We start from the raw sequence: 26,126 nt of genomic DNA, 5'->3' as shown, positions 1-26,126 counted from the left end.
CCATAGCTGTGGCATATATTATAGCTGTAGCTCAGATTTGAGCCTTGGCCAAGGAACTTTCATATGCCATGGGTGCGGACAAAAAAAAAAAAAAAAAGGCATAGAGTTTTCTCAGGCCTGTAAGCAGAAGGGAAGTTAGATTTTAAGGATGAGAAGTGTTTGACATTCTGATAATGATCATGAAGATGGAGAAGAGCCGCTTCTGGAAACTTAGAATGTATTCTGGCCAAGGGCCAGAAAGGATGGGGGTTCTACTGTGGCCCACCAGTAACGAATCTGACTAGTACCCATGAGGACGCAGGTTTGATCCCTGGCCTCACTCAGTGGGTCAGGGATCTGGTGTTGCCGTGAGCTGTGGTATAGTTTGCAGATGCGGCTTGGTTCTGGTGTTGCTGTGGCTGTGGTGTAGGCCGGCGGCTATAGCTCTGATTAGATCCCCTAGCCTGGGAACTTCCATGTGCCGCAGGTGTAGCCCTAAAAAAAAGGTTAAAAAAAAAAGGGCCAGAAAGGAAACAGAGGCCTTAGTCCTACAGCCACAAGGACTGAATACTACTAACAACCTGAATGAGCTTGGAAGCAGATTCTTCTCCAGAGTCTCCAGATAAGAGCCCAGTCTGGGAGTTCCCTTGTTGTATTACAGGTTAAGGATCTGGTATTGTCACTGCAGCAGCCTGGGTGCTATGCTTCTCGTTCAGTCCCTGCCCTGGGAACTTCTGCATGCTGCAGGTACAGTAAGAAAAAAAAAAAAAATTGCCAAGTCTGGCTGATATCTTGTGAGGCCCTAAGCAAAGAACCCAGTTGAGCCTGCTCAGACGTCTGACCTAGAGAATGGTAAACTAACAAATGCATAATTTTTTAAAATAAAAGCCTCCTTATTACACAGCAATTGAAAAGCAATGCACATATTCTCTTACTTAACCCTCACAACCATCCAAAAGGGAGGGTTCACATCCCCCTTGTATAGATGAGGAAACGGCAGGTGCGGTAAAGGACTTTGCCCGAGGCCACACAGAAGGATAGTGCCACAGCAGGGATGGAAGCTCTGTGCTCTTGTCACCTCAGCAGGCTGCTTCGGGAAGCAGATGTGGGAGCAGCTGGGAGAAGTTGGACATCTGGGCCTGACCAGGTGGGGAACCTCAGGTCTTGGGTCAAGGCCAGGGAATGGAGTACGGGTTTCCAATTGTAACTGTGTTCACCCAGGGGGCTCTGCATGTCTGAGCCTGTGCGTGTGCATGCGTGTGAGTCCCTGGGGGGTTATATGTGGGAGTGTCTGGGTGGACCTGTGGGTCAGTGGGCTCCCTCAGTGTCTCTGTATGAGTCTGAGGGCATCTGTGCCTCCGAATGTATCCATCATCGGGAGTGACTAAGTCTGTGTGGCATGTCCAGGTGTGAGCACATGTGTGTCCCCTGAAGTGTGTCTGAGTGTCTCACTCTGAGGCCTGGGTGTGAGCATGACTCCGTGTGAGTGTGACGGTGTTTGTCAGGCATTTCTGGGTGTATGTGAATCAGCACTGAGGGGGGTCAACGTTGGGGGGCACTGGTGTCTCTGTGTTCAGATCTGAGAGTGTCACTGAGTATGTGTGTGAATTCCGAGTAGTGTGAGTTCATGGGGGCGTGTGCGCCCATCTGAACCTCTCTGTTGGTTCTTATTCTGAGTGTGTCTGCAGGTCTCTGGATGTAGGTCTGTGCGTGTTGTTGAATGTGTGGGTCTTCAGGTGTCTGGAGTCTAAGGGGGGGGTCTGTGGATTGGTTCCCTAGTGTCTCTATGGGTGAATGCATCTGGGTGAGTCTCTCTGGGTGTGTAAGTGTTTGAGGGTGTCTGTGGCGTACCTTGCAGAGTGAATGTACCTGTGGGTGCCAGTCTGAGCTCCTCTGTGGGTTCGTGTGTGAACCTGAGGGTCTCGAGTGCCAGTCGCTCTGAGTGTGTCCCTTCTGAACGTGTCCCTGGGGAAGGCCAGTCTCCGTCCGGGGTTGGACGCCTGGACTCCTGGTCGAGTCTGGGGCTGAGGGCGGGGGTTGCGGCAGAGTGCGGGGCGCGGCCCCGGGCACTGGGGGAAGGCAGCCGGGCGCGCGCCCTCCTCCGGGCGCGCGCACCGGCCAGTCGGGGAGGCGAGGAGGGGCCCCGCCCTATCCCTCCGGCTCCCACGCCCCACGCGCGGCGCCCCCTCCCCCGGGCGGCGCGGATTGGCTGAGGCGGCGCCTCGAGCCCGCCCCTCGCGGCCGGCGGGGGGCGCCGCGGGCCAGAACGAGCTGCGCCGCCAACGCCGTCGCCGCTGCTGCTGCCGCCGCCGGGAGCACAGCGCGCCTCGGGCTCCGCGCGCCCCCAGCTCCTGGCCCACCCGCCTGCCGGCCGGCCCCGCCGCTTCCGCCAGCTCCGCCGCGGAGCCCCGGCCCGGCTCCGGGCCGCCGCCACCACGCCGCGCGCCGTACTCCGCGTCAAGAATGGGGCGGCCAAGCTGCCCAAGCCGGCCGCCGCCGCCGCCGCGGCCGAGGCGCCGGGCGCCGGCGCGGGCATGGAGCGCTCGCAGAGCCGCCTCAGCCTGTCCGCCTCCTTCGAGGCTCTCGCCATCTATTTCCCGTGCATGAACTCCTTCGACGACGAGGACGCAGGTAAGCGCGCCGCTCGCCCCCGACCTCCGGGGGATGGGAGCGTCCCGGGAGCCAGATCCCTAGGCCCCCACCTCGACCCGGTGCGCCCTTAGAGGTAGCCACTCTCTCTCCCCACCCCCAATCCCAACTCCACTCTGGGATGCGCCCCCAGGGTCTTCTTTTCCACCCGCCGGACCTCAGAGTCCCTGGGATGCCTGGTCTTCTAGCCTCCTGCTGCCCTCAGGGACCCCTGGATCATCTGCATTTACCCCCTTTCCGCAGGTGGGCCCTTCGGGTTACCTAGACTTATCTCTATTCTCACCTGCGCCTACTGAATGCTCCCGGTCTTGTCCCTGGATCCGACCTGCTACCCTCCCGGAACCTCCTGTATGTGCCCATCCCTCAAACCCCGGGGCTTTGGCCACCTCACCCCCGGGGCTCCGACGCGCCCCCCCATTGGAGGTGGCGCGCAACCTTTCCGCTCCATCTTTGTCTTGACTGCATCCACAGGCTCCCTGCCCAAGACCCCAGCCCTGCGCCCAAGGCCTTGAGCGCCCCCGTTTTTCTCTCTTCCTCTTCCCCCCAGAGGCGGGGGCTCCGGGCTCTAGAACTGGAGCGGACAGCGAAGGCACTGGCCGGGTGACGGCCTCTCCTCCCGGTTCCTCCCTGCTGGTCCCGGAGGGAGGCGTAGGTCGGCGCCGACTCTCCACCTGCGCGCCCTCCGGAGTGTGCCCCTGACCCCGCGTGCTCTTGTACCTGGAGTAGCCCTTCTGGTTGGACTGAACCCGGCCATCATTCAGTGGCCGGAACCTCAGGCTCCCAGGCCTGCGCGCAACCTCAGCCAGAGCCCAAGGGGCGGGGAAATGTAGGGAAACCAGCTCTTTGGGGCCCTGGGACCGGGCAGAGGAGACAGAAGGGCTCTGGATCTGGTTCTGCCTGCCCTGAGGAAGTGAATCCACCAACAGGTGGGGTAGCTAGAGGGCTTGGATTGAGTTTCCTAAAGAGTGCCAGATTGGGGGTCAGATTCAGGTTCCAGTCTTGTTTCTCTCCTTATTAGCCATGACCTTGGGAAAATCACCCCACCCTTAGTCTCCATATCCTCATCTGTAAAATGGGATAATATTACTTCAGACACAAGGATAAAGTTAAAAGACTTTTGTAAGCTGCAATCTGAGCGTATTTTAACTCATGAGGGAACAAAAAGGGTGTGTGTGCTGGGGAGGAGCAAAATGGTTTCAGGGACACTTTTGAAAACTTGATGAAAATGTGGACAGGTTCTCCAAAATATGCACATTCCATAATTGTTTATCCACAGTTTTAGGAGTTCCTGGGCCCTGCTTAAGACTTTCTGCCTGCAGAGACCTTTATCTGGTTGACCAGTTGTCTGATAAGCTTTGGGATGGAGTGGTGGTTGATGGATGCTCACATCTTCCTGCTGGAGCAGGAAGCAGGTGGGGAGAAAAGAAGGTTCTCCAGACGAATGATTGGCTTAGTGAATGGATGGGGTATGTCAGGCCAACCCCTGACAGTCTTGTCTTGCTCTTGACCTGGAAACGGGGGTGGCGTAACAATGGTTACTGCAGAGCCATTTTATAGAATCACCATTTTATGGAAAAAATAATTGAGGCTCAAGGCTTAACTTCTCTCTTGATGCGGCTGAGGGACATTGTGTTGGTCTGGACAAGGCAGGGTGAGGAGGAATGGAGGGGCTCTCGGAACATAGCGGCCTCCCCTGGAGCAGAATCACAGAGAGGAAGTCAGGCTAGTGTGGGGGCTTGGGGCGGGAGCCCCATTGTCCTCGGTAGGCTGGCTCCTCCACCTCTCAGTTGATGGTCAGGGATGCTCCTGAAATTCAACAGGCTACTTGGGTCTCAGGAGCCAAGGAGCATCAGTGGCAGAGACAGCTGGGTTTTTCTCCAAAGTCATGCTCCATGTCATGGTTGTTATTGTTGGTTGTAGGCGACTTGCTCTGGTTTCATTTAAGTCAGAAGAGATAACTTCGGGGACTATCAGAGATTTTTAAATCTCCACGTGGATGTTTTCCCCCCACTGCCGGGGGAGTTTTCTTCAAATTCTTAAGTTTTTTACTTGGAAGATCTAGAAATCATCTTGTCCAAAGCTTTTTTGCTCCCAGACGGATGGGTGTGTGTGTGTGTGTGTGTGTGTGTGTGTGTGTGTGAATGTGAATGTATGCATGTGTGAGATTGACGCCCTCAGGTGTGTGTGTGTAACCCAAGGTCACCCAGTGAGGCAGGCACAGAGCTGAGGTCGAAGTCAGGTTTCCAGTTCTCTTTCCAGTAAAGCACTGGCCCTCTCTCTGAAAGAGGATTTTTTAAAAAGTCAAACCTGACTGTGGAGAAAATGGTTCCCAGGTGAGGAGGCCTTAGGGAGCAGCTGGCAGCCAGGAGTTTGGTCTGGGCATCTCGCCTTCACAGTCTGCTCCCCTTAAGGGATGCTTGCTTTGGGAGGGGAAGGGAGAAAGTGAAGTTTCCTTTTGGAAAGCTAACGAACGTCTAGTGACAATCAGAAGTAGGCAGTGTTGTCTTGGTGCTTCATTTCTCTTGCTCTCCTCAAAGTTATTAATTTTCTCCTTAAAAAATAGACTTTGGGATTTATTCTTTTAGAACAGCATCACACTGAACTAATTTCAAAAAGCAGTTTGAATATCTCTCAGATCCTGGACAGAGACTGCTTCAGTTGGAGGGGTATCTGAACTGGCTTTGGTTTACCTTTCTCTTCTCTGCTCCCTCACCTGGCCTGTTTCATGCCCCTCTGTCCCCGATGGCTCAGAAGTGTCCCTGATGGGCCTCTGGCTTATCTAGGTGCCTTCCCTTTGTTGCTGCTTCTGACTCCTGTATCCTGCATCTTTTTCATCAACGGCACTGACTCAGAGCCATCTTAAGGGCTTATGTGCTACCTTCAGCTGGCTTCCTGAGAAACCGTATGAGGAGGAGACTTACATTTGCCTTAACTGGGCCAGAGCACTTTCCTGCCTTGGGCTTGGGAGCCCCATTATGTCAGCAGAAGAAGCGGTCCCCTCCACCCCTCTTGAGCCACTGCAGGGCTCAGGATGCTGGTCATTGCAGATTCCCAGAATTCTCCCCAGGAGCATCTTCCCTCATGCATTCTGAACTGATTTCTTTTTTTCCCCCCAAGTTATAGACATTTGTTTTTTTCTTTTATTTATTAAAGTATGATTGATTTACAGTGTTTCTTCAAGTTCTGTTTTACAGCAGAGTGACCCAATCACACAGTTCCCTGTGAACTAATTTCTTACATTGCTTTTGCCCGTTTTCACAAAGATGCTGGGGCTTTAGAGAGGCACGCTCTTGGGAGGCAGTTTGGGGTCTGTGTCTTCATGGCTCAGCCTCACCAGTACTGGGTTTGTAATTGAGGGATGGGGCAGGGAGGAGTCAGACACATAACCTTGGCTTTCTCATCTGTATGAGGAAGAAAATAATAGCATGGACCATAGAGGGTCAGCATTTTTTATATGATGACCTTCTGCTAAATATCCTCTTAGGCACTTTCAATAATGTTTTCTTTCCTCACGGCAATTCTGTAAAATTAATGTTTAATACCCCCATTTTCAGATGTGAAAACCAAGGCACAATCCATGTTAACATCCCCATTTTCAGATGAAAAAACTGAGGCACAGAGAGAGTATTCCCTCAAGGTCACTGAAGGAGGCAGGATTTGAACGTGAGCAATCTGACTCAAGCATCTATGCTGTTGATTGGTGTGCTGTGTGCTCTGTGCCAAGGGCTTAGTACTATACCTCGCACTGGGTAGGCACTCAATACCTGTTAGCTAATATCTTTCTTATTACCAAGTAAGACTTGTTCCTGAGCATGACTGTAAAAAAGAACCTACGGGTTTGAGGGACAGAGGGGAAGGACGGTTCTCAAAATGTTAGCTTTTAAAATTTTAATAAGCTAATTTTATTGCACTGTTACAGCTATTAAGGCAGAGTTGGGCCCTCCTCTTGGAAGGGGTTTAAAGATGGGGATTTGGTGGACTTGCATGTGGAAGAAGAGGGTGGGGAGCGCTCAGCTTCCCATTTCCCTGTTCTCTTTAACAGTTAATTTTCGGTATATCTACGGTCCCAGCCTTGCCTTGGGCACAGCTGGAGAGCAAGCGTGTCTCCAGTTTTTAGCAAATGGCAAAGGGGTTTGCTGCAGCAGGGTCGGAATTGAGGATGGTGTCCCTGAGTCTGACCAAGTCGTTTCGGCGTCCAGTTCTCCCCCACCCACCCCGGAGAGGGGCGGAGAAGCTGGAGCAACCAGCTCCGATTTGCCCATAGGATGCTTCGATCCAGCGCAGGGAGGAAGTTGCCATGGCAACACCGGCCGGCTACCAGTCCCTCTCCTAGCAGTTCGGGCCACATCTCTGGGCTGGAAAGCCTTCTTCCGCTCAGGCCAAATCTGATGGGTGATGGATGGGTCCTGCAGGCTAGTGCCAGAGCCCACTCCCCTTGTTTTGCACCGAGGGGAAATGGAGGGGGCTCTCTGAGTCACTTCTCCAGGCTTATGGGGTGGAGATGCTCCTGTCTGTCTTGCCAGACAGATCCCAGCAGGGGGAACGAGAGCTCCAAATCCAACCCCCACCGCAGGCACCTGAAATGACCGCACTGGAATTCCCCCCCCCCCCATTTGCTCCTTTGGGCAGAGTTTTCTTTCCCAGACCAAGTGCTAACTTTTGTCCTTGAAATTTGACCTGAGCTTTTTCTGGGAAACAAAATGTCCTGCGCTCTCCCTCCTTCCCCCTGAGATGGTGGGAACAGAGTACTTCAGCCCCAGAAGGGGGACTGGGGCCAAGTGGAAAAGGGGGGCTGGTCAGAGGGAGGCCTTAAAGTATCCTTCAGGAGCAGAGCCACTTGAGGGCATGAGGCAGGAGTTTGGAAGCTTCCCTTCTCACCCGCATCCCTAGGGTAGGCTAACGTCCTGTCTCCCCTCCACCCCTTCCCTTAATTACCACCAACCACTGTCGTCTCCTGTATGTGTTGGGACTTGGGCAGAACGCGTCTAGATTTGGATAACTGAGGCATAGTAAAGAATCAAACCAATTGTTCAAGTTGTGGGTGGGGTGGGAATGTGGACCCAAACTACTTTATCTAAAATTACCCTGAAAGCGGTATCTCAGGAAAATTGGGTGCCTGGGAAGTCATCCCTTCCCCCGTGACACAATCACTGGCCTACGGATCTGCTTGGATGCTGTTAAAGCTCTTTCCTAAAATTCTCTCTCCCTCTGGCACCCCCTCTTCCTTGTCCCCAGCTGCCAGACTCATGGCTCCAGCTTCCTTGGCGTTTGTAGCTGCCGGAGGCCCACCTGGTACTTTCCGGCAGCGGGAGAAGGGGGAAGGAGGGCCCCTTCCTCTTGTCTCCCTGCAAGAATGATGCTCTGCCTTCCTTCCTGTCTACCTCCATCCCTAAGGTGGAGCCCTTCTCACTGCAGGCTGCATGAGGGGCAGCGCGGAGGGTGGAGGAGAGCAGACTGCAAGCCCGCTGACCCTCTCTCCCAGCTCAGGGCCTTTCTTTCCCTTTCCGTCTTCAAACATCTCTTCATTGTGGCCTTAACAGCCATCGCTTCAGCATTTCTTTTAAGAGTTGTTGGAGGAGTTCCCGTCGTGGCGCAGAGGTTAACGAATCCGACTAGGAACTGTGAGGTTGAGGGTTCGATCCCTGCCCTTGCTCAGTGGGTTTAGGGATTCGGCGTTGCCGCGAGCTGTGGTGTAGGTCACAGACGCGGCTCGGATCCAGCGTTGCTGTGGCTCTGGTATAGGCTGGCAGCTACAGCTCCGATTTGACCCCTAGCCTGGGAACCTCCATATGCCGCGGGGGAGCGGCCCAAGAAATGGCAAAAAGACAAAAAAAAAAAAAAAAAAAAAAAAAAAAAAAAAAAAAGAGTTGTTGGAAAGGCACCAGTTTTGGAGAACATGCTCAGAAGGGTGCAGACAGCCTCCCCCACTGTAATCAACCCCCACCCCCTTGGTCAGTCCCACTGTATCACTGTCAGAGCTCCAGTACCCCCCCCCCCACCACCAAGTTCCTGAGAATGACCGACTGGAATTCACTCCCTCCCTCATCCAGTTTACTCCATGGAGCTTAGATTTGACTCCATTTTGGTGCTAGGGCCTCACTTTTCTCATCTTGAAAAAGGGGTTCATTATCTTTGTCAGAGCTTCTCTCGGGGTTGTAAAAATAAAATGATGGAAAAGCTTGTTCAGCTGTGCTCAGTGCTTTCCGTAATCTCACTGAATCCCATAGCAACCAGAAGGGGTAGCTACTGTTGCCAATGTACCCATTTCACAGATGAGGAAAAGTCAGGCAGCTTGGCCCAGTTTACTGATTTTCTTGGATTGCACAATAGTGATTCAGACCCAGGTGTGTTTGACTACAGAGGCCACCCTCTGCCTCCTGTCCTGAAATGAGATTCCAGGAGGGAGAGGGCTGGGTAAGCCTTGGGAGCTATGCTTGGGTGATCAAAACAGTCACTGACCAAGGCCAGGGTTTGAGGGCCTGTTCAGATTCAGATCCGCCCTTCCAGGGTCTGCCATCCCATTACCTTCAGTCCCAGTCTGCCAAAGGGCCTTCCTGGCCATCAGTTCCCGGATGATCCCGTCACGGGGCTGCCTGGCCTCCTTGAAGAATCCAGTTGTCTGCCCTGGCCCTGGGGGCCCAGCCATCACCTGCCTCTCCAGACCGATGTAGGCCAATGCTGGATTATATTTAACGCTGTGCTATTTCCACTTGACAGCTCCAGAGCGCCATCCCCCCTCCCCTTTTCTCCTTCCTTCCCCCTCCCCTTCTGATTCACTCGGAAACTGACAAGGCTGATGTCAGCGCCTTATTCTTAGCCCCCGTAATTGTAACTGCATTTAGCAGTGCTCACTTCATTAACAGTTTCGGCATGGGGGAGTGAGATGACTGGGTGGCTGGGCAGGGGGAGTGAAATGACTGGGTGGCTGGGCAGGGACATGGATGGGGGTGCGGAGGGGGCAGCTGCTGCAGGGACTCTGGCCAGCTGTCTTGTCTGGGTGGACCAAGTGGGCAGGTTCCAGGTGTGACTTTCCAAGACTAGCAGTCTTGACCGGCCCCTTGCAGACAATCTAGTCTGCTCTCCTCCTTAGACAAGGAGGGAGACTGAGGCTCAGCCAGGCGCAGAACAGCTTGCCAAGGTCACATGTTGAGGACCCAGGGCTCTGGCCTTTGAGGCTAGGTTTTCTTCTTTGGTATTGCTCATTCAACTAATATTTAATTAGCTGCTCAGTGCCAAATAGCATTCTAGGTGCTGGGGCTGTATCAGGGCAACAAGGCAGACACAGTTTTTGCTCTCATGGAATTATGTTCTGGGGTGGAGGAGACAGACAATAAACAGGGAAGCAATTAAATAATTTCAGGTTGTATGAAGTGACATGAATATAAGACAGATGGGATAGGAGATAACACTAAGTAGGCAGAAAAGACTCACTGAGGAAGTGACATTCCCAAGTTGAATGACAAAGAGCCAGCAACGGGACTATGAGGGGATAGAGGGAATCTAGGCAGAGGCAGCAGCTGGTGCAAAGGCCCTGGGCTCATTGTGAATTTGGGTGGTTAGGGAACAGAAAGCAGAGCAGCAGGGCTGGACTGCCTCAAGGGAGAGGAGGTCAGAGAAGTAAGCTGGGGGTAGATCACTCAGCCTTGTAGACAAAGACAAGGAGTGTCAGGTGAGGAAACTGAAGTTCAGGGTGGAAGGGAAAAGACCTCAGCTGGGTAAAGTCAAAGAGAGGCCGAGAGCGCGTGCTTACTGAATGCTTGTCTTTTTAGTTCCTTAGACACAGATGGCTGTGTCTTTAAGTGCATCACGTGGCTTCCTTTCTCAGTGTAGCTGGAAGGTAGTGTGGAGTCTGGGAAGGGCTTTTTCTGCCTTTCCTGCCTGCCCCTCCCCTCCATGGCTCTCGGCTGTATAGCATCTTGGGGTGACATAGCTGTGACACTGTGGGGCTTCCATGGTGGGACAGAAAGAACATGGCTTTGGAATCTGACATACCTTAATTTTTTTTAATAAAATTGTTTTTTTTTTTTTTTTTTTTTTTGTTTTTTTTTTTAGGGCCACCCCTGCAGCATATGGAAGTTCCTAGGCCAGGGGTCAAATTGGCCTACACCACAGCCACAATAATGCAGGGTCCCAGCCACGTCTGCGACCTACACCACAGCTCACAGCAACGCTGGTTCCTTAACCCACTGAGAGAGGCTAGGGATCGAACCTGTGTCCTCATGAATACTCATCGGGTTTGTTACCGCTGTGCCACCGTGGAAACTCCTGACATACCTGAATTTTTATCTTGCCTCTGCCACTTCTAAATTGTGACTTTGAGCAAGTGGTTTGGCCTCTCTGGAGCTCAGTTTCCTCATCCGTAAAAGGGGCATGACAATAGTAAGTTCTTCAAAGGGTTCTCGTGAGGAATACGTTGACATAGCACACACAAAACACAGTTACCTAGTGCGAGGCCTGCGGAACTAAGGTTTCCTCAGTTATAGGGACTGATGAGATCATGACTTTAAAGCTGGGCACATAATAGGTGCTCAGTTAGTGGTTACTGCTGCAGTTGTGGTGCTTACTGTTGGTTTTAATGGGTAAGAATCATTGAGGGGACTTGTTAAAAAATAGGTCACTGGCCCTCGCCCTAGAGTTTCTCATTCAGTCTGGGGGAGGACCTGAAAATCTCATGCTAACAAGTTCCCAGGTGATGCTGATAAACTGGTCCAGGGACCAGAGACTCACTAGGTTAGAGGATAAAGCTGTGGAGAAATGGGAGTTCCCATTGTGGCTCAACGGTTAACGAATCTAAGAACCATGAGGTTTCGGGTTCGATCCCTGGCCTTGCTCAGTGGGTTATGGATCCGGTGTTGCCGTGAGCTGTGGTGTAGGTTGCAGACGTGGCTCAGATCCTGAGTTGCTGTGGCCCTGGTGTGGGCTGGCAGCTACAGCTCTGATTAGACCCCTAGCCTGGGAACCTCCATATGCTGCCGGAGTGGTCCTAGAAATGGCAAAAAGATTAAAAAAAAAAAAAAAAGCTGTGGAGAAATGAAGCGTTCTTCTCAATTTTCGGTGTCTCCTGGATACTTGTGTCTTAGATGCTTGGGACATTGGGTACCAAATTTAGTACCTGGGTTTCGTCTTTGGGCGCTCCTGTTTCCATCACACGGTCCCAGATCAAATGAGGCTCAGCTGCTGCCCTGCTCTGCACCGGGGTTAATGTGAAGGACCCCATCAGTCCTTTTGGAAGTCATCCGTATAAATGATAAATGAGTCGAAATGAATAACACCCACACCATGATCTCCTTTTGTGGACTCTTGGCCTCAGACAGCTCTGGTGACTCTGAGGGGCTCAGGTCTAGCGCCTTTGACCGAAGGGCATAGGACATGGTCCCTTTTCCTGCTTTGGGGAAAGGCAGGGCTATGTATTAAAACCAGAAGGTTCCTTTGAGGCCAGGTCTCTGCTGGGGAGAAGTAAATCAAAGGAATCATCGATGTTAAGGGGCACATGCTGGGAAATGCTGTCCAGGGACTTTACGGAGTCAGTTTATTTAGGTGTTTCTAGGAAAGGGGTCGCTGGTAATTTTCTAGGGAAGGTTGAGGTTTAGCTCAGATTGGACACACGGGGGACAAACCTTATGACGTGATAAGATTCCCATCCAGTCCCATAAAACTCAGAGTCTGAATACAAAGGCATTTGCAATAGTTTTCAGGTGGGACTTGTTCTGAAATGATGGACATACTCCCCTGAAAGGGGTGGCTTGGGGGTAGCAAGACAGCATGGACTTTGGAAGCCCCCAGACCTGGGTTTAAGTCTCTGCCATTTGAGTACTAGCTGTGCCTCCCTCTTTCTCTCTCCCTCCCTCTTGCTCTCTTTTTAAGGGCTACTCCTTTGGCATATGGAGGTTCCCAGGCTAAGGTTGAATTGGAGCTGCAGCTGCTGGCCTACACCACAGCTCATAGCAACGAGGGATCCAAGCCATGTCTTTGACCTACACCACAGCACACAGCAGCACTGGATCCTTAACCCACTGAGCAAGGTCGGGGATTGAACCTGTATCCTCCGGGATACTAGTTGGGTTCTTAACCCACTGAGCCACAACGGGAACTCCCTTGTCTCTTGCTTTCAGTATGTTACCGCTCTGGGCCTCAGCCTTGTCCTTTGTAAATTGCAGGGAATGATTCTGCCTTGGGAGAATGAGAGATAATGCGTGTGTGAGGGATAGAAGGTGTCCAGGACATAGCAGCGCTGTCTCCTTGCTCTGTGGACTTCCCAGATGCAGGAAGGGCGGGATGGCGAGGGTGCACTGCCTGCGGTTGGAACTCCTGGCTCTGGTCTGGACAGCTGGTGTTTACTGTGTGCCTCGTGAGGTCTGAGAGGCTGCCTTAGGAGTCAGGAGAAGAGGTCTCTGTTCAGCTGCTGAATCTCAGCATCTCCTCTGGCTGCTCCCCTTTGTCTCTGGGGCCACAGAATCCACATTTGCAGAGTGGGCTTCTAGTGGGCTTGATTTAGATACAACCAGAGTCTCCCGGAAAACAGAGGACATTTGTTAGGCCCCCGTCTCCCTCTTTGGAGTCCTCCCCTGTGCCCCGCCTCTGTATTTTCAGCCCCGGAGCATCCCCTTCCGCCAGAGATTCTCTCTAGCTGATCCTTGGCTGATTGCTCATTGAATACTTTTTGAAAGAGTATTATTTGGATTAAGTAATATATGCAGATGGTACAACATTTAAAAAAAATTATTGAAGTATAGCTGATTTACAATATTGTTTAATTTCTGCTGTGCAGCAAGGTGATTCACTTATACATGTATACATTTTTTTTTCATATTCTTTTCCATTATGGTTTATCACAAGATACTGCCTATAGGTCCCTGGGCTATATAGTAGTAGGACTTATTGTTGACTGATACAACATTTAGGAAGCACGAAAGACATCCAGTTAAAAGAGCCGCAGGCACCTCCCACTTCTGGGTCTCCTGTCCCCTCCCCAGGACAAACAGTTTCCAGCCCTCACGACCTCTTATGTTGCTGTTACTGACAATGCGTAGTACATGGTATCCAAACAGCGCCAAAGGATACCCAAGCAAGCACAGTCGGCCTCCTGCCTCAGCCACCGAGTCCCGCTCCCACAAACCATCATCACGGTCTTGGAGGCTACCAGCTTTTCCTTTACTTCCTGGTTAGCAAATTTTTATTAAACACTTACAGTGATGCTCAGCCCTGTGAGGATTCAAGAGTAGTCAGCAGCAATACAGCATCGTAGTGGTTGTGATACACACTCCACAGTGGGGTGGCCTGGGTTCGAATTCTGGCTTTGCCATTTATTGGCTGTGTGACTTTGAGCAAATTACTTAACTTCTCTGAGCCTCAGTTTCCTCAATGGCGAGATGGGCTAGTAATAGCCACCCCCCGCTTCCCCGTCTTCAAGGTGTCATGAGAACTAAGTGAGTAAATATCTGTGACATGCTTTGTAGAGAGCCCCCACACAGTAAAAAATGGAAAGTGTGTTAGCTATTACTGTCTAAGAGCCTTTTAAGCTGGAAGCCTCTCTGAAGTCCTCTGGCATCTTCAGCCGTGGTCCAGAGAGGGATCCCACATGCCCAGAGCCTCACGGCAGGTCTGGCAAAACCAGGAATAGAACTGATGTTTCTAGACTCCCTGCCAGGGCCTCTTCCTCTCCCAGGTGGCCCAAGTGGCCACTCGGGGCCCTGTCGACACCTGAGGCTTCAAGTCCACGCCCTGCGCTTCGAGTACCCAGTGTCTCTGGGAAATGCCACTTGGAGTCACCTTGGGAGTGGGTGGGAGGATGTGTCACTAATTGGGGCCTGTAATGGGAATTAATTAGTTCCTTAGCAAATGTCTTGAGAAACAGCTCTCATTTGCCTGGGTCTGACACCAAGACTGGACCAGGTGCCTCAGGGGCCCACCCAGACCCAGGCCAGCCCACCCCAGAGCTGTCTGGCCCCCGGAAGCTGCAGCCACTTCTGCCTAGCTTCTGTTGGGTGTGCTGAGTCCTGGGAGGGCCCTCCCCCCAAAACTGGGAGGCCTGGTTCTGATGGGGATCAGGTGGGTGCTGCCAGGGAGGAAAGAATTAACATGGGTAGTGTTCTTAGGCTCCTCCCAGCGGCGTTCACCTTGAGAAGAATATAGACGAAGGGAGAATTTCCTCTCTTCCCCACTGTCCTAGGTGAGACCTGGATTCTTGTACAGCTGACGTGCTGTGCAGGGCTCCTAGGTGAGACCGGGGTGCAGGATGGTCAGGAAGCAGCAGCTGGCACTGAGTACTCAGCCAAAGGCCAGCCCAAGCCCGACATATGGGAACTCCGAAGGGTGGGTGGTGTCACAGAGTTGACTGGCCTTCTGTACTCTGGTATTAGTCGTGAGCTGTGAAAAGCCCCCCAGGTTGGGGGGGGGCATAGCTTGGGGGGGCAGGGCAGCTTCCATCAGCTAAGAGCGGTTCTCTAAAGGAGTAGCTGTGGCATTCCTGTCGTGGCGCAGTGGAAACGAATCCGATTAGGAACCATGAGGTTTGGGGTTTGATCCCTGGCCTTGCTCAGTGAGTTAAGGATCCAGTGTTGCTGTGAGCTGCGGTGTAGGTTGCAGACACGGCTCGGATCTGGCGTTGCTGTGGCTGTGGTGTAGGTTGGCAGCTGTAGCTCTGATTCCACCCCTAGCCTGGGAACCTCCATAGGCCGTGGGTGCAGCCCTAAAAAGCAAAAATAAATAAATTAATTAATTAAAAAAAAATAAAGAAGGAGCAGCAGCAAGTCAGAACCGGAGAAACTCACAGCAGTTGTGGGATGGGTGTCGTCCTGCTTGGTTAAGGGGATCTGGCTGGGCTGGGTCTGCCCACCTGCTGTCCAGGAACTTCTGGCAGCAGAGCAGAGAAGGCAAGTGTGGCCAGCTCTGGGCTGAGCAATGTCCACCCCTATTACAGGTTGCCTCTCATGAGGTGTGCATGGTCGTTATGTCAGGCGGGGCTGGAGGAATATCTGGATGGACCCTTGGCTTGGCCCAGGGTCACAGAGCTAATGAAGGTAGGACAGGGTCTCAAGCTCAGGTCTCTCCAACCCTTATGGTCTTTCCAACAGCCTGTGTTCCATTTAATCCTTTTCATGGATATATGTGTATATTTTGTGCTTCACAGTGGGCTTCCTTCCAGGTCCCTTTTTTTTTTTTTTTGGTCTTTTGTCTTTTTAGGACTGCACGCATGGCATATGGAGGTTCCCAGGCTAGGGGTCTAATCTAATCAGAGCTACAGCTGCCAGCCTACACCACAGCCAGAGCAACGCCAGAGCCGAGCCGTGTCTGTGACTTACACCACAGCTCACGGCGACGCCGGATCCTTAACCCACTGAGCGAGGCCAGGGATCACACCTCATGGTTCCTCGTCGGATTTGTTTCTGCCGCACGAGGCAAAAATAGGAACTCCCCAGGTCCCTCTTTGAAAGGCGTCTATCTTGGTTTTCCATTTTGCACCTTGCAAGCATGAAGCCAATTGGGCCTGGCAGAACAGGTTTGCCTACTTGATCTCACCTGATCCTCCTGGAACACTGGTCTTGTTTCTGGAGAGGTGGGCAGGGGCCCTGACAGGCTGCTTGAGGTGAAAGGTGAAGGGCTAGCTGATTTGTCATGGAATGAGCTCTGAATTTGTCAGAAGAAAACCCTGGATTTGAGACCCCATTTCTGCCCATTTGCCAGCCTAGTGACCCTGGGCAAGTCTTTCTCTCTGAGCCTTGCTTTCCTCTTTAGGTGAATAAGTCCATGGCCATAATAAGCCTCAGGTAGCCTGGCAGGTGTTCCAATGATACTGCATATAGTAAGGACATGGTAAGGCTTTGATTTGGGTGGGGGTGGGGAGTCCAGGGCCAGAGCTGACCTCTGAAGAGTGTGTGTGTACGTGTGCACACATGCACATGTTCAGGGAACAGTGTCAGATCAGGGCCCATCTGTGAAATGGGTACAGTGACGCTTGTCTTGCTGTCATTGCTTGGGTTCCCCATGAAACAAGGGTTACAAGTATTGGCAAGTATTAGGTTAAACTACATGAAATAACACGAAACTGCCATTTTCAGGAGTCGAAATAGTCAGTAGCAGTTGTATGTGGTTCATATGGCTCATGGGGTGATGGATGAAACTCCAGGAGGGGATTGAGAGTCAGTTGGAGTAACAGTGTTATCAGCCAGGTTATCCCTGATGGAGCTGAGTGGTGCTGGGGGCCTCTGGGAGACTGCAGAACAGGGCTTGGCAAACTCCCGTAAAGGGCCAGAGTGTGGGCGTTGTTGTCTTTAAGAGTCGTAACGTCACTGTCACAACTGCCCAGTACATAGATGGAGTGCTGCCACAGACATATAAATGGACGGGTGGGGCTATGTTCTAATAAAACTTTATTGACAAAAATAGGCAGCAAGGTGGATTTAGCCCAGGGGCCCTAGTTCACAGACCCTGGAATAGAACATGAACCTGCTTTATCCCCCCAGGAGTGAGGGAGCTGGGCTCTTTATACATCAGCTCCCATCAGTCAGTGGTCGAGGGCTGAGGGTGTGGGAGGCGGTGTGGGGAGTTGTCTGTCCCCCTCAGGCGGAGAAGAATGGGTTCTGGCCGCAGGAGGTGAAGTGGCAAAGAGGAGGGATGTGGGGCAGGGCTGGCTCTTTGGCAGCTCCAGGGCCTGACTGTGTTTGGAGAGCATACAGGAGAGGAAGTGGCGGGCCGAACAGGAAACTGAGTTTGGGGTACGGCCAGGTTACCTAACTTCATATCTCCAGCCCTTTCAGCCAGTCCTTCCTCCCACACACAAACTGACTCCTCTGACCTTGGCCATTGGGTTCCAACTGTTTACCTCCCACGCCTACACTTGGGCACTTGCGTCTTCTGGGATGCCCTGCCCTTCCACCTTCAGGGCTCCAATGCCACCTCCTCCAGGAAGCACACCTCCCTTCTCTGAGTGGAGCTGATCATTCCTCCTTGGTGTTCAACATGGCACTTGGAGCTGCTCTTCTCTCTCCAGCCGTTGCAAAGTCTGCCTGGCAGCTCTTTTCACTGCCACACCCAGAGCAACTCCCTTCAGGTCGGGGGCTGTATGGTTCTCGGCTGCATCCTACCCAGAGGGCACTGATTTGGGAAAAGTGGAGCTGAACCCTAACCCTCCACCTCCCTCCCAGCCTCTTTCCCTCCCCTCCCTCCTTCCCTTCCTTTTCCAGTCTTGCTGATAGCCAGGCCCTGTCCCAGGTGCTGGTGACCCAAGACAAACCCAGGCTTTGCCCTCATGAAGTTTACAGTCTGGTGGGGGAGTGGTTAGACATTTGCCAATCCAAAGGAACACGAGTGAATTGATCATTGTGGTGCTAAGTGCCATACTGGTCAAGTGCAGGGTGCTAGGGGAGGCTGGAGCTGGAAGAATGGATCTGGGGGAGGGGAGGGGGGCAGGCAGCTCAGCTGAGACTTCAGGACTAGGACGGAGTGGAGTTGGCCCGTGAAGGTGTGTGTGTGGGGGGGAGCCAGGAGCCTTAAGAGAGCACAGGCTTGGGAGTCAGGGGAGTCTGGGTGTCAGATCTTGGATTCTCTTAGTCCCCATTTTCTCATCGGCCTCTCCCTCTCCCACACATGGATGGAGATACTGTAATTGCTTCTGCAGGGCTGAATTATGGGTAGTTTTTGCTTTCTAGTTTGCACTTTTTTTGGTATTTTCCAAGTTTTCTACAATGGACAATTCATAGCCAAAATTGAAGTCTCCAGCATCCGGAGATCACACTCCCACTGGTAGTTGTGTGACCGTCACCACGTTGTTTAATCACTCCTGCTTCTGTCTCTCTCTCTGTACGACGAGAACCATGGTGATTAACACACGGGGCCCGTCATGCTCTGACACGTCACCCTCCCTTAACTTGTTAGAGCCTCACAACTACTCTGTGAGGCAGGTGCTGTCACTACCCTGTTTTGTACATGAGGAAACAGGCATGGAGAAGTTTAGTATGTCGTTCAAGGTCACACAGTTAGAGTCAGAAGCGGGAGTCAAACCCAGATGTCTGACTCCAAAGTCTGAACTTACCTGCTTGCCTCTACCACCCGCCTCACAGCATAGGGATGAGAATTAATGACGGGACACCTGTCAAGCTCTTAGCACAGTGCCTGGCACACACTAACACTCGTAAATATTAGCTCCTATTATTATTAGCAGCTGTGCAAAGGCCCTGGGGTAGGAAAGGCACATGGTGTTTTAAAGACGCATGTGGTTAGTGAAATAGCATGACTGGATCACACTGGGTCTTTAAAGTCAAGAATTTTGGACTTGAGCTTAAGGACAGGAGAACCCCTGTTGGGTTTTTAGCAGGGAGGTGACAGACTCAGATCTGGGGTTTGCAAAGACCTCTTTGGCTGCAGATGAGATGAATGGAGCCAGGAGGCCCAGGGTTGGCTCCCTTCGGCTATGGCAACTCTCCCCAGGTGGGTTGGACCATCCCAGCACTGACTCTTCAGACCCTGGCGGTGATGCTGTTGTGTTGTCTAGGCTGACTGTGTGGGCCGGAGCACAGGACACAGGAGTCAGGAATGTGTCACTAGGCTGGTCTGGTGATGCTGGGAGGCTGAGAAGTGCCAGTTTGAAGGCAGGAACAAATTACTCTCCTGGAGATGAGGCCGGGCCAGTTCCTGTCGTGTTACATTATTAAATTTGTAATCTTCATTCTGATACTTCCCAGCAGTGAATAAGAACCAAATTTAAAATGCTGGCTTTACATTTCTGAAATGAAGCTCTTTGTCAGGAACTCTTGAAACCCGTAATTTCTCTCCAGAGGTGAATGTCTACATCTTAAAAAAAAAAATTAAAACAAATAAGAAAGGAAAAACCACCCTTTAGTTAAAGGCTGGGTTCGAAGGGTTGTCTGCAGCCCCAACCCTGGCAGGGATTGAGAGTGGGGTCTCTAGTCCCAGAAAAGGCTCAGCATAGGACTGGGCCTCCCAGGAAATTTAACTCCCCAAATCTGAGCCTTGCTAGGGAGGCAAGGTAAGAGAAGCCTCCTGCCCACCTCACCCCCAGGTGGTTGGCACACCTGCTGATTTGTGAAAGGGTTTGATACAAAATTGGACCATAATCCTTAGGAGAATCGCCCCGGGTCAGGTGCTGATGAGTTTTCTCATGACCTGTTTGGTGGGCGATGGACTGGGCTGGTAGAACAATGTGCTGTGTTGTTCCTGCCTTTACACTTGGCAAGAAGGGCCCTGACCTGGGGTGCCAGCATTATTGGGCAGCTCTCCAGGGGGGGCACCTGGACCCCTCTTTCTAGGCCATGTTCAGGGTATGTGGGACCCTGGAATTCCCTGTCTAAATGGGCCCAAGTCAGCATCCAGGGTCTGCCCAGACCCCTTCCCTAGGCCCATCCTCCGTCACTGGTGTCCTCATGCTTGGCCCCAAAGGAGCTGTTGGTGGAGGTGAGGACGGAGCACAGATGTACAGAGGGGGCCCTTGATGGGTAGGGGTGGGAGGAAGGGAAGGGATGACGGGCTTCAGCTGTGGGCCCCCAGGCAGTTCCTCACTCCACATGCCGCCATGGAACTCTGAGGATTCTAAATTTGAACCTGTCCTGGCCTTCAAGGTCATTATGAAGGCATATTTGTCAGAGTGGAAGGATAGGCTATATTTTATTTAATAGCCTGATTTATAACTTTTAAATATTTAGGAGAAGTAAGATGGCCTCCATTGTACTCCTGCCCTGGGCTCCCTGATGGTGGGTGGGGCCTTCGCATCGTCCTTTGAACTGGGAGTGGGGGCCGCCCAGGGATGGCCTTTCCCCCTGTGGTCCCACATGCGGGCCCAGTGCACTCACATGGCTTGTATGGCACCTTTGTGCCAGTTAGAAAAGGACACGTCTCACTCCCATCCCAGGTGATTGAATTTAAAATGGTCCGACCTGTAGAAGGATGAATTAGAAAAAGGCTCCCCCTTCTCCAATGCCAATGGGGTGTACTGCCTGGCCGGTGAAAATGGGCCATATTTCTGCCCACCTCAGTTGGGTACCTTTGTGCAGGTAACAACCTGTCCAGTAGTCGACAGGCCCCCCCGGGACTTGAACCAAGAGCAAGACCGGAATGGAACATGCTGACGCTCTGGGATCTCAAGATAATCATTAAGTTGTTTTACCTTTTCAAGAACAATCCTCATCATGATGGCAACTATTTATTTTGTGTTTCTTACATGCCAGGTGCTCTGAGCACTTTACCTGGATTATCTTTTCAAAGCAACAGAATATGGGGGTGGGGGGGGATACAGTTGATACATCCATTATACAGATGAGGAAACTGAGGCTCAGAGAAGAGGGTTTCATCATCTTGAGTCATTCAACAGTAAGGTCAAATGCAGGTCTGCCTGGCCCAATGAATCTGTGGGCCTAAACCACTACTCTGCCCTGGGCATTCTCATTTTAAAAAATGGTATCTCTGCAGTCAGCGTATTTACCCACCCCCCTGATCCAGGGTGCTGGGTGCTGAAGGTGGGTGTGGAATAGGTTTGGGGCCTCCCTCAACCAAGGAGGAGAGGCAAGCAGGGCGGATAACTGGGTGACCCCATTGAGCAGGGGGTGCTGAGTACAGCCTTGAAGGGTGAGAAACTGCTTATCAGGCAAACCTGGGGGGAGGCGCTGCGGGCCCTTGGGGGACCTGTGTGGTCATGGAGGAGCGTCCTGAGGTTTCTGGCTCCCTTGTCAGTACATCAAGCGATGGATACGGAGCGGAAGTGGGGCCAGGAAAGGGCTGGGCAGATGGAAGAGGCTGAAGTGTCACGCCCAGGACCTGGCCCTCCTTGAAAACCAGAGCTGTGTCATCCTCTCCAAGCCTCTTGGGTCCCAGCTGCAAGAAGGGGTTCTTACCGTCCTTTTCACAGTTGGAAAGGCAAGATTGAACGTGGAGGGAGGGTCCTTTGGTGCATTTTAGGGTGGGCTGGGTTTGGAACCCAGGCCTCTGAGTCTTCCCAAGCTGTCATCTAGTCCCTTCACGAGCTGCTTCAACTAACATTTTAGTTTCTTAAAACAATCTGTGCTTTCACAAGTTACAAACGCTTGTACATTTATTCTAGCTTGCATTTTCTGAGCACATGCCATGTTCCCGGTGCTAGGGTTTCATGCTTGTTGCCTTGTACAGTCCTCAGAGCGAACCCCTGAGGGGGGTCCTGTTGCTGTTCCCATTTTACAGATGAGGAAACGAAGGACCTCTCTCAAGGTTGCCTGGGCTAACAAAGGGCAGAGCCGGTTCTCTTGAGCCTAACATCCTCAGACTGTGCTCTCTGTACCCAAACTTTGGGAAAATGCAGAGAAAACGTACCGAAAGAAAATGAAAATGACTGCAGCTCTATAATCCAAGAGCAGGATATTTAACCATTTGGGGTATTTGTCTTTGGTTGTGTGTGTATGTGTGTGTGCATGTGTGTACAGTTCGTGTGTGCAGGAATGTGTGTATAAACCAAGGCAGGGTCACACTATGATACTGTTTTGTAAACTGAAGCCACTATTTAAAAATCACCTTTAAAGGACCTTCACAGGCTGGTCTCTACAGGGACACTCTGATTTCTAGGATCAGGTCTAGAACCGCATGATTTATTGTAGACCACAGACTTGCCAAGGCAGGACCAGGGACAGCACCAGGCAGCTCGCCCTAATAGCCAGTTCATTTTTGTCCCAGCTTTCCGCTCCTGTTCTTGTTAAAAAAAAAAAAAAAAATTAAAAACTGACAGACCTACCCAGGATTTTATTCCATGCCTGGCCCGGCATTTAAATGCAAGAAGCAGAAGGCTTGTGAGCTATAAATAGCCCAGGCTTCTTCTGAACGGTGGCGGGGAGAATTTGTAGGTCCTGTTTCCTCCGAACCTGGTGACCTGGATTACTTCCTTCCTGCAGTGGTTGCTTTCGTCGCTGCCTCCTCTGCCCGTCCTTTGTGGAGCAGGTCAAGCCCCTCTCTGCAGATGGTTAGTGAGCATCCACACTGAGCCTCGGTCCTGGGCGCACGGACTTGAGTGAGCCGCCACCAGGCCCCTCACAGTTGTGGTCACTCATGTGATCACCGGATAAGCCCGAAGCAGGGTCCCCAGTCCTGGGAGTCAGGAGAGGCTTCGTGGAGGATGGGACACTGAAGTTGGAAAAGGCAAAGAAGAGACAGGGAAGCCAGGGAGGGGATGGCCTGGGAAGAGTATATGGGACCACGGGTGTGACGCCTGGCACAGAGCAAGGTTTGATTGTTAGTAAGTGACCATGTGTTTCTTGAGGGGACAGCCTGGGTTTCTTTGGTGCCTCCCATGGCTCCTGGGATCCAGCGAAACTGGGTAAAAAGGCTCCTCGGCATTTCACTGGTCCGGTGATTCTCAACCTGCTCTGTCCATACTCTTCCATCTGGAACTAGGACCTTGAGCGACTCAATTAAAAACCTCATTGGAAACCTGGAAATCTCTTTTTTCATGAGCTCCCTGCTCCCTGGGCAATTCTCATGTTCGACATTTGGGACCGTGCAGTGCTGACCCAGCTCCTGTCTGGGGACCATGGCTCAGTCCTCTGGTCCATTTTCCCTCAGATGGCGGTGAAGGGAGCTTACACCCTCTCACGTGGTTCCTTCCATTGACAGGCAGCTCGATGACAGAAAGGCCTTCTTCCCTTGTACCCAGGGTCACTGTCACTATTTATCCTAACACAGTGATGATATTAAAAATCAAATCTATGTAGTCCTTTGCTGTCTACAAAATACTTTTTTTTTTCTTTTTTCTTTTTTGGCCACCCCGAGGCATATGGAGTTCCTGGGCCAGGGATCAGATCCAAGCCACAGTTGCAACCCAAGCTGCAGCTGTGGCGATGCCAGATCATTAACCCACTGTGCCAGGCTAGGGTTTGAACCCATGTTCCAGCACTCCCAAGATGCCACTGATCTCGCAGCAGGAACTCCCATAAAATACTTATTTAATTCAAGAGGCGAAAATGACATAGATTTTTAAATTCAGACAGACCCGCATTTAAATCCTGCCTCCCCCTCCCTTTTTTGGTCCTACCATGTTGGCTCTGTCCTTAAATAGATGACTTAACCTCTCCGTGTCTCAGTGTCCTTATCTCTTAAAAGGAGATAATAATAGCACTTTCTTCTTGGGTCATTGGGGGAATTGAGTAACATGCATGATACAGACTTAGTACAGTAGTAAGGCACTCACCCCATAATAATTTATTCTTTTTTTCTTTTTGTCTTTTTAGGGCTGCACCCACGGCATTTGGAGGTTTCCAGGCTAGGGGCCGAATCAGAGCTGTAGCTGCTGGCCTACGCCACAACCACAGCAATGCCAGATCTGACCACATCTGCGAACCTATACCACAACTCGAGGCAATGCCAGATCCTTAACCCACTAAGTGAGGCCAGGGATCAAACCTGCGTTTGTCCCCTCATGGATGCTAGTAAGATTCGTTTCCACTGAGCCACGATGGGAACTCCCCTAATTTATTCTTATCATTATTACTGCTACTACTGTTACGGAAGATGTGTACATGGTAAATGCAACATCTGAAAGGTTTTTCCTGAGTGCTGAGTGTATGCCCTGCTGTAGGTGATGAGTCAGACAGTTCTCACTAATGGCAGTCATCCTTTTCAGTGTGATTAGTATGATTGGAGCCTTACAGAGTCACTGGAGTAGGTGGTGAAGTCACCCACCTTTTCCTGACAGGAAGATGAAGCTCGGAGGGTTGGGGGTTTCTAAAGCCCCCTCAGCCGATAGAGGAGGGCTGGGAATTTAATCCATGCCTTCCATCTAATTCTCTACTTTTCTCCCACCTTCAGTAGGTTTTTGCAACAGTTAGTTATAAAGGCAGGGAGGGAAGGAGAGACCATTAGGTACCACTAGGGTTACGGGGCTCTTCCAGCCTCCCCCCCACCCCCCTCATGGTTTCTTTCATGTCAGGCAGTTTAGGGGCAGCCGTGTGGTCCTTTCTCTTCTCTCTTCCCACAGTGTTTCAGCAGAGAAATCCAGCTGTGTTGCCTTGGAGCATCTCGGGCATAAAGGAGTCCTTAGGGAGCACCATGTGGTCCGGCAGCTCAGCCAGCTCTCCCAGCTGGATGTGCAGCCTGAATGCATTCCAGGTCTTCACATCTGCCCTGGCAGCAGTGGGTGCCACTGACACCTTGTCCACTGTTTGCAGCACCCCCTCCACCCTGAGTCACTGCCTGGTGCCCATGGCGTGGCGTCCCTGAATCTGGGCCCCACCAGATTTGTTGGGTCCCAGGCTGACTGCAGAATGCTCCCTGCTCTCGGCCTCCTTCCTGTCCCAGGCAAGTGAGCAGGAGTTTCAGTCCCAGTGTCCTCTCTCAGGACACTGGCTGCACAGCTGGCTCTCTTCCCACTGGCTCTCTCTCTCTCCATCCCCAGTAAGGAAATGGCCCCCATTACTGCAGCATTATAAAATGCTTCCTTTTGGGGCCAGACATCAACAAGGCAGTAAGAAATGTAGCTAGCAGAGGGTCCCTGTAATCAGATATATAGGCACCTTTGTTGCTGGCAAGGTGGGTCCCAAGCCAGTGGCTCTCGTGACTTTCAATCTGTACCACGTCGACTTAAGCTTCCCTCTTCCAAGCCTTTCCGAGTTTGCCCCCTCCTTTGCGCAGTTTCCCCTGCCCTGTTCCTATGTCCCCTTCCATCTATTTCGGTGATCAGGCACATTGAATTTCTAATAGCCTCTGGTGGTGGGAAAATCCCGGGTTGAGAGTCAAGAGCCCAAGTTCTAGGCCAGTGCTGACCAATAGCAATTTCTGCGATGGAATGTTCTGTATCTGCACTGTCCAAACAGCAGGTGTTAGCCACATGTGGCCATTTGGCAGTTTAACTGTAGTTAGGGTGACTGTGGAGCCAAATTCTCAGTTTTTAAAAATTAATTTAAGTGGTCCCCTGTGGCTCGTGGCTACTGTATTGGGTAGTACAGCTCTAGAGCCCACTCTCGATATGTTTAGCTATCAGACCCTGCGTTTCTTGCCCTCTCTGGGAAGATAAGGGGTGCAATTCAGGAATCCAGAAGGAGGCTGTTTGGAATAGAGACGGAGGTCTGGGGCCAGCCACATCTAGAATAGATTCCAGTTCTGCCAAATACCAACTGTGTGGCTTTAGGCAAGTCACTTAACCTCTCTGTGCTTCAGTGTCTGAATTTGTAAACAGGCCGTAACAATCACCTCAGGGTTAAATGAAATTCAACGGATCTGTAAGTGCCTTGCTCTCAGTAGGCTTTTGACAAATTGTAGAAGAATATTTAGCTGATCTAATAGGAACCCATGTACTCCTCCTGCCTCTTGGGACAACTCTGACAATCCTTGCTTTTGCTACAAATGTTCATAAAGTGCTTCCTTTTGGGGCCAGAAGTTGCCCCCTTGAACCTCTTGAAATTATGTACAAGTTGTGTCACTGTGCATCTGTATTTTTTTTTTTTTTTTGGAGAAAAACCAGAATTTTTAAAAATTGGAGATAAAGAGCTCTCGAAAGATCTTTGAAGGAGTCCACAAAGTTGAGAACTCTGGAA

At 51.6% G+C, this 26,126-nt stretch overlaps 1 protein-coding gene across 1 annotated transcript in view; it reads left to right on the top strand.

Annotated features, from left to right (window-relative positions):
- The window catches only part of RIMS4 (regulating synaptic membrane exocytosis 4), a 67,936-nt gene continuing 44,273 nt past the window's right edge, over positions 2,464 to 26,126 (top strand). Inside the window, exon 1 of the mRNA XM_021077796.1 lies at positions 2,464 to 2,610. Within this exon, the coding sequence (XP_020933455.1) occupies positions 2,514 to 2,610 (97 nt within the window). The 5' untranslated portion in view covers positions 2,464 to 2,513. The remainder of the gene's footprint in view (positions 2,611 to 26,126) is intronic.

The sequence above is a fragment of the Sus scrofa genome, chromosome 17, assembly GCF_000003025.6.
Source record: "Sus scrofa isolate TJ Tabasco breed Duroc chromosome 17, Sscrofa11.1, whole genome shotgun sequence".
NCBI lineage: Eukaryota > Metazoa > Chordata > Mammalia > Artiodactyla > Suidae > Sus > Sus scrofa.
Note: the sequence above shows the minus strand (reverse complement) of the source record. Positions and strands in the feature narration are given on the sequence as shown.